Source organism: Engraulis encrasicolus, chromosome 14 (assembly GCF_034702125.1).
Source record: "Engraulis encrasicolus isolate BLACKSEA-1 chromosome 14, IST_EnEncr_1.0, whole genome shotgun sequence".
Lineage (NCBI taxonomy): Eukaryota > Metazoa > Chordata > Actinopteri > Clupeiformes > Engraulidae > Engraulis > Engraulis encrasicolus.
Window position 1 is genome coordinate 24,966,600 of NC_085870.1, and position 12,500 is coordinate 24,979,099.

General features: G+C 44.4%; 1 protein-coding gene across 1 annotated transcript in view; it reads left to right on the forward strand.

Moving 5' to 3' along the window:
* cntn3b (contactin 3b) overlaps positions 1–12,500 on the forward strand; it is a 107,479-nt gene that overhangs the window by 67,674 nt on the left and 27,305 nt on the right. The window contains exons 8-13 of the mRNA XM_063215280.1: positions 1,209–1,393; positions 3,408–3,544; positions 6,529–6,658; positions 7,513–7,663; positions 8,847–8,974; positions 10,592–10,767. Coding sequence (XP_063071350.1) covers positions 1,209–1,393; positions 3,408–3,544; positions 6,529–6,658; positions 7,513–7,663; positions 8,847–8,974; positions 10,592–10,767 — 907 coding nt within the window. The remainder of the gene's footprint in view (positions 1–1,208; positions 1,394–3,407; positions 3,545–6,528; positions 6,659–7,512; positions 7,664–8,846; positions 8,975–10,591; positions 10,768–12,500) is intronic.

The following is a 12,500-nucleotide window of genomic DNA, read 5'->3' on the forward strand; positions in this document are numbered from 1 at the left end:
AGCAGCCACAGGCATCTCTGGAGATGGCTCTCTCATTGAAGTCGCCATGAAACACATAACGCCAACAAAAAACTGCTGAATGCAGCAAAAAGAGTGATTTAGACCATGATTAAAGCAATGCACTGCTTAATCACGTTATAAGGAAAATAAAAAACAAGAGAAATAATGAGTGGATGTATGAATGAAATGGTGAACATATGTAGGAACCAAATCAACAAATGCATCAATGCACAAGGTGGAATATGTTGGAATATGTATATAACTAATTGTGATGTTATAATATTACATGTCATTATTACTTACTTTACTTTATTTACTTTACTACACTTTTATTTTCCAGGACATTGCACATTAATGAACACATACATACATACATACATACATACATACATACATACATACATACATACCTACCTACATACATACATACATACATACATACATACATACATACATACATACATACATATGTAGCCTACATAGGTACATTTATAAATGTGCCAGATTATAGCACAGAGGCTAACAGCGTTTTCTCACCTGATCCCTTTCAGTCGATTAAGCGAACTGAGAGTAGTGACTCAGCATTTGTACTGCCTATGTGAATGCTCCAAAGTGTACCCAGACCCCTCGGAAGCGAACCGTACTGAGACCTTGGTTGACTTGGTCTCAGTTCGGTTCGCTTATGAGTTCTGACAAGTTACACTTGTGACTATGAGGGCTGATAAAAAGAGAAGAGTGACACACCATAAAAGCCTGCCAGGACCAGAAAGATCAGCCAGTTCTTTTTGTAATACACTCACAATATGAACAAAAACAGAACTGAGTCCTTTTCCTGTCGGTTCGCTTTTTGGTCCACTTAAAGAGGACTGAGTTTGGTTCACTTAAAGGGGACCAGGTGTGAAAACCCTATAATTGTCCAAAATAGACAGGCTAGATGTTTACAAGCAAAGAAATTAAAATGACAGACATACAATGTACGGTATATACAAAAAGAGCTGTCTCACTGCTACAGCTGATCTCCTGATGTGGACTTATTGTTACCAGTTCATCACTGTTACCTGTCCTGTCTTGCACTTTATGTCAGTCCTGTATATGTCTATGTCTTGGCATGGTAGAGAGAAAACGTAATTTCATTTTCCTTGTATGACTTGTGCATACGAAGAAAGTGATGATAAAAGCTGACATGACTTGACTTGCCTTTTTAACAGCCCAGTGCCAGAGATCAGCTGGAGGAAGACGACAGGTGATCCGTTCCCCAGCAAAGTCAAGCTGCGGAACTCCAACGCCATTCTGGAGATCCCAAGGTTCCAGCAGGAGGACGCCGGCATGTACGAGTGTGTGGCGGAGAACAGCAGAGGCAAGAACGCTGTGAGGGGGAGACTGTCTTTCCATGGTAAGGACTAGAGGATGACATTTTTCAGGAATTCCCGTGGGTCCCGCGGGTCCTGCGGGATTCCCACGGGATGGGAGTCAAAATTTTAAAGATGACCGGGAACGGGCAGGAGCGGGAATAAAGATGAATGGGAGCGGGCGGGAGCGGGAATAAAAATGAACCTGAGCGGGAATGCTGCTTATTTTTTCTTTAAAAACGAACCAAAAAAGCCTCGGTTTTTTTGACGAAATGGGATTGGGGTTGATTTTGAGTGGGAGTGGGCAGGATTGGGAGACATTCGTTTCAGGAGTGGATGGGATGGGATTTGTTTCTTTTACTCCAGTCCGGGATGGGACGGGATGGGATTTTTTTTGGGGGGGACCGGGATGGGACGGGAGTGAAAATCCACTCCCGTGTCATGGTCTAGTCCCCACAGAGCAGGTCAAAAGTAAAAACAAAAGTGCAATAATGAGAAAGGAACGCAGTTGCGTTTTGGAGAGCGCGCACATCCAGATTAAACAGGTGCCGGACTTAAACACGATTAAACATGAAAAGAAGGAAAGGTCCGCACACTGTTGCTGCTCCAGGTTTATTAACGCAACGTTTCGACCATGCAGTCTGGTCTTCGTCAGGTGCATGTGAGTTTGTGTCACAAACCTGGAGCAGCAACAGTGTGCGGACCTTCCTTCTTTTCAAAGGAACGCAGTTTCCTTCCAACACAGATAACTTAACCGAGTAACTAGCAAACCTTTGTACTTGTCTTACGATCAGCTGACTCGTGACTGTTTGGATGAAATTAGTCTTTTTAGAGTTTTTACTGCATTTCACTAACAATACAGTCTACCTGCCTCATTAGACATAATGGAGAAGCTGGTGTAACGGTTATGTAATATCATGTGCTCGTTTTGTACTCACACCACACATTTTTACTTTTACTTTTGACACCTCTGCGTATACCCTCATGGTAACAGCAGGATCGTACACATGCATGCATCACTTATGTGTGTCGGATACACCATACCTCAGTGGGCTAAGGCACCACACCGTTATACCGTTATAACGAGACCCAGATTCGATGAGATTACAGCTTGGTTAGTATGTAGCCCCTTAACGCGCGCCGTACCTCCTGTGGCACGCTGTAATAGACAATGAAAGTTAACTACTATAGTACCACACTGCTATGACAGTGCACGCGGCCTTTAGTAATACATGACGACTTGGTCATTGCCATTCTGGTAACAGATAATTTATAATGCCGTGTCTTAAGGGGTTAAACTGTGCATGAAATAGAGATAGATTATTAAATCATGAAAAGATGATATTATCTCTGCAGTCAGAGCTCAGAGCAATAGCAGATGATGGACAGGTAGTGGGAAACAATAAAATAATACATCCCTCCCTGAATTTGATTTGTTTACGTATTTTGCATTGCTTGTCTTCCTTATTCATGCAAGCAGTGAGAGTGGTGTTTTGTGGAGTTCTGTGGCTGGCTGATTGGAAATAAGATTTGTGTATCCCATATAAACTCGCAATAGCAGCAGACAGGGTATATTTTATGTTTTTATGTGTGGATATATTTCAAGAACCCTTGGAAGTTCTGAGTGTGGCCTCAGTCTAATGGGATGATGCAGATTTGGTGTGTTGGAGAGAGGAGAGAGGGGGGTGGGGGGCAGAAGCAGAAACATTAAAGCTCAGAAGATCAACCGAGGCTTGCTCATTGATGCTGAGTAGGATGTTTTTTTCAGTTTTTAATAATGACTCCTTAATTGAGTTATGCTAGTTGTCAGCCTCTCTGTTATGTTATGTGCTTTAATTTTGTCCATGTGAACAAACATGTTGTTGTGTCCTTGTAAACATCTACAGTAGTTTGCCTATCTCTGTTTGTCTTGTTTGCATCTATATACCGGTATGTATCTCAATTTGTATCCTTTACCAAGCGAGTCCCTTTGGGTAGCAGTGTCTACCCAGTTCAATGTCATGATAATGATGATGCAATGTTGATGCAACAATGATTGCGTGCGTAATGCTTTTGCAGCCAAGCCTCACTGGCTCCAGACGATGAAGGACGTAGCCCTTTCCATAGAGGAGAACCTGGCCTGGGAGTGTAAAGCTAACGGCAGACCCAAGCCGTCTTACAGCTGGTTGAAGAACGGAGAGATGATGGCATCGGAGGTAAAGACGAATACAAATACGAATACGAATACAAATACGAATACAAATACGAATACGAATACAAATACAAATATCAATACAAATACTTTATTGTTCACAATGTGGAAATTTGTCTTCAGTCTCACCACATACATTTAAACAACTTCGCATTAATCTCACAATACACAAGTCAATCATTCAAACACTGCTTTTGCACAAAGCAGAAGAGGAGAACTAGGCGTTGTTATTGAAAATTAAACCACAAAGTTAAAAATAAACCTAACATCAGTGGGGGTGTTTAAAATAATAAAATAGCTGAGAAGTAAAAACATATGATCAGTATAATAATAAATAAATATGTGAATTGCCAATACAAAGACTCTGTGGGTGGATTAAGTGTAAATTCCAGTATTATTTATAGTCCTTATTTCTTTGGGGACAAAGAAGTTTGTAAATATGTTTTTATTAGCGCTGGGCACTCTAAAAGGTCTCCTAGAGGGTAGGAGTTCAAATTCACGTCAAATTCCTATTCAAGACACTTTTTTGAAGGGGTCTACATAATAGTACTGTGTAACCGTCATAGGAATTACATGATTCATTAATGACGCATTATTGAGGTTTGCTGTTGCCATAACGCATAGTGCCATTAATGATATTCAATGTCAATTCTATTCGTATTGGCCCTGGAAGTGTAGGTGTTATAATGACAACTTGATATTAAGTCAACACAGCCGATCAGAAACTTGTGGTTGTCTTTGTATTGATTGACCATGACTTTCAGATATTTTTGGATCTCAAATCATCAGTTCAACTTGGTGAGACGTATAATATAAATCAAACTGCAAACTGTCAGGGGGATTTAAACTCACACACCTTGCAAACTTAACGGTTTTTGGGGTGGGGGGTAGATAGTACACACCATCAATCCTGTGATGCAGCGGGAAAAAAATAATTGCTGTGTATTACACAAACAAACTCTCTAAAAAAAAACTGGGGGCAACCGGGGCATTTGCAGTCGCATCAGCAGTGGATGATGCGCATGTAGCGATGTCTGGATTATACGCTATTTGAATACAAAGCCTGCCCGTCCGCCTACTCGTCCGCCCGCCCATGCGTGCGTGCGTCCGTCCTGTTGACAGCAAAGATGCAGATGCGTCAGACAAGATTGACCTCTTTCACTGCCACTTAAGATCAGCGTCGTGGCACGGCGCACTTCGTCTGCATGGCAAGGAGCCAGTGGGTTGGGGTGAGGGGGTGGGGGGGATGGGAGCTGGGGCTAAACTTCCGTGCCCTATTAGTAAGGACCTCAGCAGAAAAATATTCCAACCTGTCGCAGTGAGTTTTCCGACTGGACGCTCACGGGAAGTAAATAGCGTATTAGTGAGTGTGCCACTGGTATTGTCAGCACCACTTTCCTGTTCATCAGAAAGAGCTGCGGGTCAGCGTTTTTTTTTCTTTCTTTTTTTTCATCCACCACTACCAACCCCCAGCCACCTCCACCGCCACCGCCACCATCCAGCCAACCAACCAACACAACCACTTTACTCCCACCTACCCCACCTCAACTCATGCTTCACCCTGCAGCCATCATTTACCCCAACCCCCACACCTACAGTACTGCTCACTCACCACCAACCAGCAGTCATTTTTCTCCTCTGCCGCCAACGGCCGCTGCCGCCACCATTGTCCACCCACCTCACACATCAGCAGTCACCATCACTTATCCGCCACTCCATCCACCACTCATTGCCTTAGATGTCAGTCCTGCATTCAGAAACTACAAACACTGCCCTACCATGGCCTAACGGTAGGGCACTCGTCTACTATGCGGCCGACCCGAGTTCGATTCCTGGCCCGGGTCCCTTCCCCGTCTCTCTCTCCCCACTCGCTTCCTGTCACCATCTTCACTATACTATCCTAAATAAATATACATATATAAATATATATATATATATATATAAAGAAACTACAAACACTGCCACAAATTTGAGCAGATCATAGGAGAGGAGAGTAACTTTATTGATCGTGGAGGAAATTAAAGGGATCTAGCAGCAGCAAATATACACATATTTTAATATACAGTGCACAACAAATTAACTATATAGTACACACATGCATATATTTAGATATTAGGCATATCAAACATCTAGCAAACTTCACCCAGTCACTACCCACCACCAATGCTCCCCGACTTAACTAGCATAAACATGTCACATAATTCAACGCTTTACTTTGACTCAATTTAATAAAAATCTTCTACAATGTAAAAGTTCAAGGATCCATGCGCAGCTTCTAAGTGCGGGTAAACACATGAATGTTCAATAATTCAAAGCAAAGAACTTTACCGCACACTCTAGAATCCTGAGCGTTGTTCACTCTGAATAAATGAGCAAAAGGGTTTTTTTATGTGCGGTAAACTTCTTTCCTTTGGATCTTGTAGAGTGCATTTGGCCCCAGTCTACTCTCTAATGCCTCTTTTCCACTGCCGGTTTTCTGGTAGGCCTACAGCTCCACGCAGTGGGACTCGACCCCCACTTTCTTCTTTTTGAATAGGCACGACATAGTTCAATAGTAAAGCAAAAAGTGTCGTCCGAGTCGAGCTGTGTCGAGCTGTAGGCCTACCAGAAAAACAGCAGTGGAAAAGAGGCATTAGTGTGGCATTAACACATTTCCTACTATGCACATACATACACATGTCCAATTATAGGTAATACTAACGCTTGGTGCTACCATAATCTTGACAGCCTTTTCTTTCTCCTTGTCTCTCTTCCTGCTTTCTCCCCCCCCCCCTCTCTCTTCACCTGTAGTTCCCTCCCATCCTCTGACTGTCTCTCTTCCTCTTACCATCTATGTCTCTCTCTATATCTGCATCTATCTATCCCTCTCTCCTATGTCTGCCGTGAGGTGAGGAGAGATTGCATGTGTGCTAGCTAGCGTAATAAGGCCCGTCAGCAGGCAGGAGCACATGTGTGCCTCAGATTCATGTTGCTGTTCTCTCTCCGCAGGGCCGGGTGCACATCGAGAATGGGGTGCTCTCCATCGTCTCATTAAACCTGTCAGACGCCGGCATGTATCAGTGTGTGGCCGAAAACAAACACGGTGTTATTTATGCCAGCGCTGAGCTAATGGTGTTGGGTAAGACGACTTTGCTTTTGTACTTCTCTTCTGTCTTCTTATTCGTATCCTTCTTCATCTTATTTTCGCCCCCATTTTGTGCAATCACTGTCCTGCCCGTTGTTTATGAGATGACAGAACTGTCCAACATGGACCCCCCGAAGACCATCCCCATGTGTCGTTCTTTATTTCTTTATTTTCTTTAAAAATAAACAAAAAGAACTATGTAGAAAAGGGTAAAACACTGTGCTTGGATGATGTTATGAGAGAAATTCACTCTGAGTTGTTTTTGCCTTTGAAACGCTCCCACCATCGTATTGATTTCAATATCCCTGAGAAAGGCATTACAATGTGGCATCAGAGGGCTGTCTGCTGTAAATGACATATTGATTACTTGAGCTGCTCCGCGGGGCATCTACATAACTAACCCATCAGGAAGGGGCCGTAAAGGCAATCTTAAATAATGAGGGCTCGCTCTTGAAGTCGAGCACCGCACAACACACCGCAACACAGCCATGAAGATCCATGGAGTGTGACTGCTGGCTTTGATGAGGTAGGGGGAGAGAGAGAGAGAGACAGAGAGAGAGAGACAGAGAGAGAGAGGGCGAGAGAGCGCGAGACAGACAGAGAGAGAGAGGGAGAGAGAGAGAGAGCAGGAGAAAAATAACAACAATAATGATGAAATGCAAAATCACCTGCAGCTCTTTTTGAGAGGGGCGTAAACACCTCTTTCATCAGCAGGCTAAGGCTTTAGAATCACACTGCACACACACACGCAGTAGCAATAGTGTCTTGTTCAATCAATCCATCCCACTCTGTACAGGCTGTACAGTACATTGCTAATCAATGCTGATCGCTTGTGATGTCTTCTGCAGCGTCTCCGCCGAGCTTCACCAACAGCCCACTGCAGGCTCTGCAGAAGGCCCGCTCAGGCAGCGAGGTAACTATGGAGTGCAGGCCGCAGGCCTATCCCCAGGCCCTCAATGTCTGGAAGAAAGGAAGCGAGATTTTGCAGAGGAGCGAAAGGTGAGTCGGCGGACAAAAAAAAAGTTTTTCCTCTTGTTTTTTCCTCAACCATGTCATCATGACACAACAGCAAGGGTGCATTTGAATATCTTAAGGACATGGAACGAGGTGCACCGTGTAATATTTTTAGTAGTTAATTTCCAGAATCCATGCTGCCTTTTAACAACATCTTCTCCATGGTTCGCATTTGGAATTTCCATAAATAAACATGTTTAGCTGCAAATCTTACTGTGCTTCGGTCATACTAGTAGATTTTGGTTTATTATTCAGTAAAGATAATGGAAAAAGGAGGCGCACACAAGGCTTGTGTGAAAAAGTGTATTGAAGCCAAAATTTAACAACAGAAGTCTAAGGTTAATTGGAGAAACAGACGTTTCGGAGCTAATCCATTCTCAATGTCTTAATGGACTAGCTCCGAAACGCCTGTTTCTCCAGTTAACCTTAGACTTCTGTTGCTTAATTTTGGCTGCAATACACTTTTTCACACAAGCCTTGTGTGCGCCTCATTTTTTCCATTATCTTGAGTGATTACTACTTTTTGGGAGTGCACGCACCAAGCAATACACGGTTGTTAAGTGCAGGCGCAGACGCCGATCTTTTGTTGGTTTATTATTCAGAAAATATTCATAAAAAGATCCAATTTGGCAATAGGCATCACAGTTTCATTGAGTTGCATAGTTGCAATACCTACTCTGGCCATCTTACACGGTGCACCTTTAACAGACAGGATTTTGTTGTATTATCTAACTTCTTAGCTCAGCTTTCTATGAGCTAAATGAAACCCACAAGATAATGCCATGTACTTGTATTGTGAAGGTGGTGGTGCCTGTGATATCCGCCTGGAATAAGGAAAATGCAAATGCAAATCTTACAGTAGGCACATTTGTATCGCAACATCCACTTACAACGTCCCCTATTTTCCCCTCATTAACAATTCATCAGCCGGTACAGTCAATATACCGTTTCACTCCCGAAAGGTTAAAACAAGGGAAAGATATGCTAATATCCTACAAAACATTACTTAGGGCTCCCAAAGCCCCCACGAGACGCCATTAGCTCCCAGAAACTCAAGTGTTGCTCCTGCTGCTCAGTGCTGCTGCTACTGCTACTAGGGCTGTTCGACGCGGCGCAGCGCAACGCATTCATTGATTGTGGTTTCCTCTCCCCTCAACCGCCCCCAAAGGATCGCGCTGCTTCCCAACGGTACACTGAAAATTGCCAATGTGACCAGGAGGGACGGGGGAAGCTACACTTGCATCGCTAAAAATCAATTTGGGACGGCAAGCGCGATGGGACGCTTGCTAATTACAGGTAAGATCACAGCCGGCGGGCCGGCGGCAACTAGCGCGCTAGCTTGTCACAGTACAGACCTGTAAATACCACGGCCAAGGCTCCCAGCGAAAGGTCTCATCCCACCGCGCATGCCTGTGTTTGATTTGAGGTTTTTTTGTGCGTTCTACTTTTATCTCCCATTTGTTGCAGCTTCTAGTCTAGACAAAAAATATCAAAGCCACGTATCTGTAAACACGTTTTAGACAAAATTGGATATCCCTGTTTGCAATGGATCAACAACCATCTTTGATTGAATGCAGCCCATGCTTTTCTCGCTGCCTCTTAGAGCCATTTGGAGAGAACCACTCTTGCCCACTCTCCTTGTGCATACATAGTTTTTACATCCAGTGTTTTTTTTTGTTATGATAGTCTGTAATGTCTCTGCCACTCAAAGCCAGTTTCTTTGATATAATAGTGTAATTGCAAATCTCTGTTCCTCCAACAGTTGTTTCATTTCCAGTCCAACAAACACACCATCTTACAATTATTGGTTCAGACTGTTCTCTTTGGTCTAATGGATTGGTTATTATGTGGAGGTCACAATGTGTGGGATGCTGCAGACGCAACCCTCTTAAGCACGTATAGCTTCTCTCTGTTTATGTTGGTTGGCTGTTTGGTATGCACCGACAGCTGAACCTTCTAATCTAGCCTAATTTAATTAGGGTGACCTTTCACTCGCGTACAGTACACACCCATGCTGCAAAGCACTTTGCTGTACAACAGGGCCGCTCTAGTGCTTTGGCAACAATAGTTTCCCCTCCATTTGCGTTATGTGATTTACATAACTCCATTCTGCTCCATTTGTAGAACACAGCCCTCGTTCTGCATCATTTTGTATACTACAACAATACACAACAGGCTCAGATTCTGCATCCTAAGAAAAGTTGATGGAAAGGAGAAGGAGTGTGTGTGTGTGTGTGTGTGTGTGTGTGTGTGTGTGTGTGTGTGTGTGTGTGTGTGTGTGTGTGTGTGTGTGTGTGTGTGTGTGTGTGTGTGTGTGTGTGTGTGTGTGTGTGTGTGTGTGTGTGTGTGTGTGTGTGTGTGTGTGTGCTTGTGCGTGCGCGCGCGTGCGTGCGTGCGTGCGTGTGTATAGAGTGTGTGTATCTGTGTTTTTATTTCTGTTTAAGTTTGTATGTATTTTCCAGTGCTGCGTGGTGGGATATCAAAGTGGCCTGTGGCCAAGAGGTGGCCTGTGGTAGCACTGTGTGTGTGTGTGTGTGGTAGCACTGTGTGTTATTGTGTGTGTGTGTGTGTGTGTGTGTGTGTGTGTGTGTGTGTGTGTGTGTGTGTGTGTGTGTGTGTGTGTGTGTGTGTGTGTGTGTGTGTGTGTGTGGTAGCACTGTGTGTTATTGTGTGTGTGTGTGTGTGTGTGTGTGTGTGTGTGTGTGTGTGTGTGTGTGTGTGTGTGTGTGTGTGTGTGTGTGTGTGTGTGTGTGTGTGTGTAATGCACGGCGCGCTTGCATGTGTGGTCTGTGTGTATAGTGTGTGTATCTATTTCTGGCCATGGTACCAGCGTGTGTGTGTGTGTGTGTGCGTGCTTGCGTGTGTGCGTGCCTATGTGTCTGCGTGTGTGTTTTCTCTGCCTGTTTTGAACAGAGCCCACCAGGATCACGCTGGGGCCGAGCAACATGGAGATCATCGTTGGCGAGAGCATCGTGCTTCCCTGCCAGATCGCCCATGACCCCGTCCTGGACGTGGCCTTCTCCTGGGCCTTCAACGGACAGCTCGTCGACTTTGATCGAGACGGGGATCATTTCGAGAGAGTGGGCGGGGTGAGTCACTCGCTAGGGAAATGAAAAGAGCGAACTGAACAGAAGGAACAAATGGACGGACGGACGGACGGGCGCGCTATTTATATTTGCCTTTTTTTTCACAGCCCAGTATTAGCAACCATGCCTGTAATACAGCAGTTTTGACATTGGTGTGTGTGTGTGTGTGTGTGTGTGTGTGTGTGTGTGTGTGTGTGTGTGTGTGTGTGTGTGTGTGTGTGTGTGTGTGTGTGTGTGTGTGTGTGTGTGTGTGTGTGTGTGTGTGTGTGTGTGTGTGTGTGCAAGGGGGGGTTGGTTGTGTGTGTGCGTGGGCTTGTGTTTGTGTGCGTGCGTGTGTGCATATGTGTGAGATTATGCATATGTGCATGCGTGTGTGTGTGTGTGCTCTTGCGTGTGTGCGTGTGCACGTGTGTTTGTGCGTGTGTGTGTGTGTGTGTGTGTCCATGTGCACGTTTGTGTGTGTGTATGTGTGTGTTTTTGTGTGTGTGTGTGCAAGCTTTCCTCTCAGCTATTTTTCTCCCAATCTTCTTCTTTTTTTGAACACTTTTCTCTGTGATGAAGCTGTCGGAAAAGGAGCTGCTGAGTAGACGGAATCGCCACGGCACCCCAGTTCCGCGGTTGTTTTACTGAACATTAAATATGCCAGATGCACAGATTCATAACTGGGCATAATGCGAATTGTAGCGCTGCCTTACATAAATGAGGATTTTAATCCTACCACCAGGCTACTTGAAGGAGTGAGTGTAGGGAGGGTTGGGGTGTGTGAGGGGAGGAAGGGGAGAGCAGGGCAGCTTTTGCTTGCTATTATGATGAGACAGAAAAAAAGGCTTCAGCCGCATAAAACTTAATAGCAAATTTCCCCCCTTTTCAAAATGAGCCTCAAACGAGGTGTTTGATGTTGTAATGCATGGCTTAAGCTGCCTTACAAAGGCAAAGGTGCACTAGCTGCCTGAACGTCTGAAGAAGAGAAATGCTTTTTAAGTTGCCATAGTGCACTGCTCAGTAAGATATACACGTAGTGTAGGCTACAGTGCGTATAGGTATTCTAGCAGCGATGCTTTTATCTACTTACAGTATATCTATATCTTATATCTTCTATCTAAGTAAGGGATTTAAAAACAAAACTGTAGTCATTATCAAGTCTACACTTCATGGCCTTTTGGCTATGAATGCAGTGTAATATACTGTAGATGTGTGGAAGCTGTGAGTGAGTGGCCATTTGAAGGCGATGGTTCAATGGTTGGCTTGCTTTCCTTATTACCTGTGTCCCCTTTTTAGGCTCTTAGTCTCTCAGAGCAAGCCATCTGCTCATTAGTGAAACTGTTGAAGGTGTTGCATGAAGTGGTACCTCACCTCCTCCTCCTCCTCCTCCTCCTCCTCCTCCTCCTCCTCATCATGTTCTTCCTCCTCATCTTCCTCCTCCTCCTCATCATCATCTTCTTCTTCTTCTTCTTCTTCTTCTTCTTCTTCTTCCTCATCACCATCGTCTTCCTCCTCCTCCTCCTCCTCCTCCTCCTCCGCCTCCACATCTACCCCCTTCTTCTATATTTAAACACACAAAACTTTCAGTGTAAAAGGAGTTGCCATTGTGTGAGGATCTGACGAGAGAGCGAGAGAAAGAAAGAGAGAGAGAGAGGGAGAGAGAAAGAGAGAGAGAGAGAGAGAGAGAGAGAGAGAGAGAGAGAGAGAGTCAGAGACAGAGAGAGGAATCATAAGACTGTGTGATAGACAAAGGT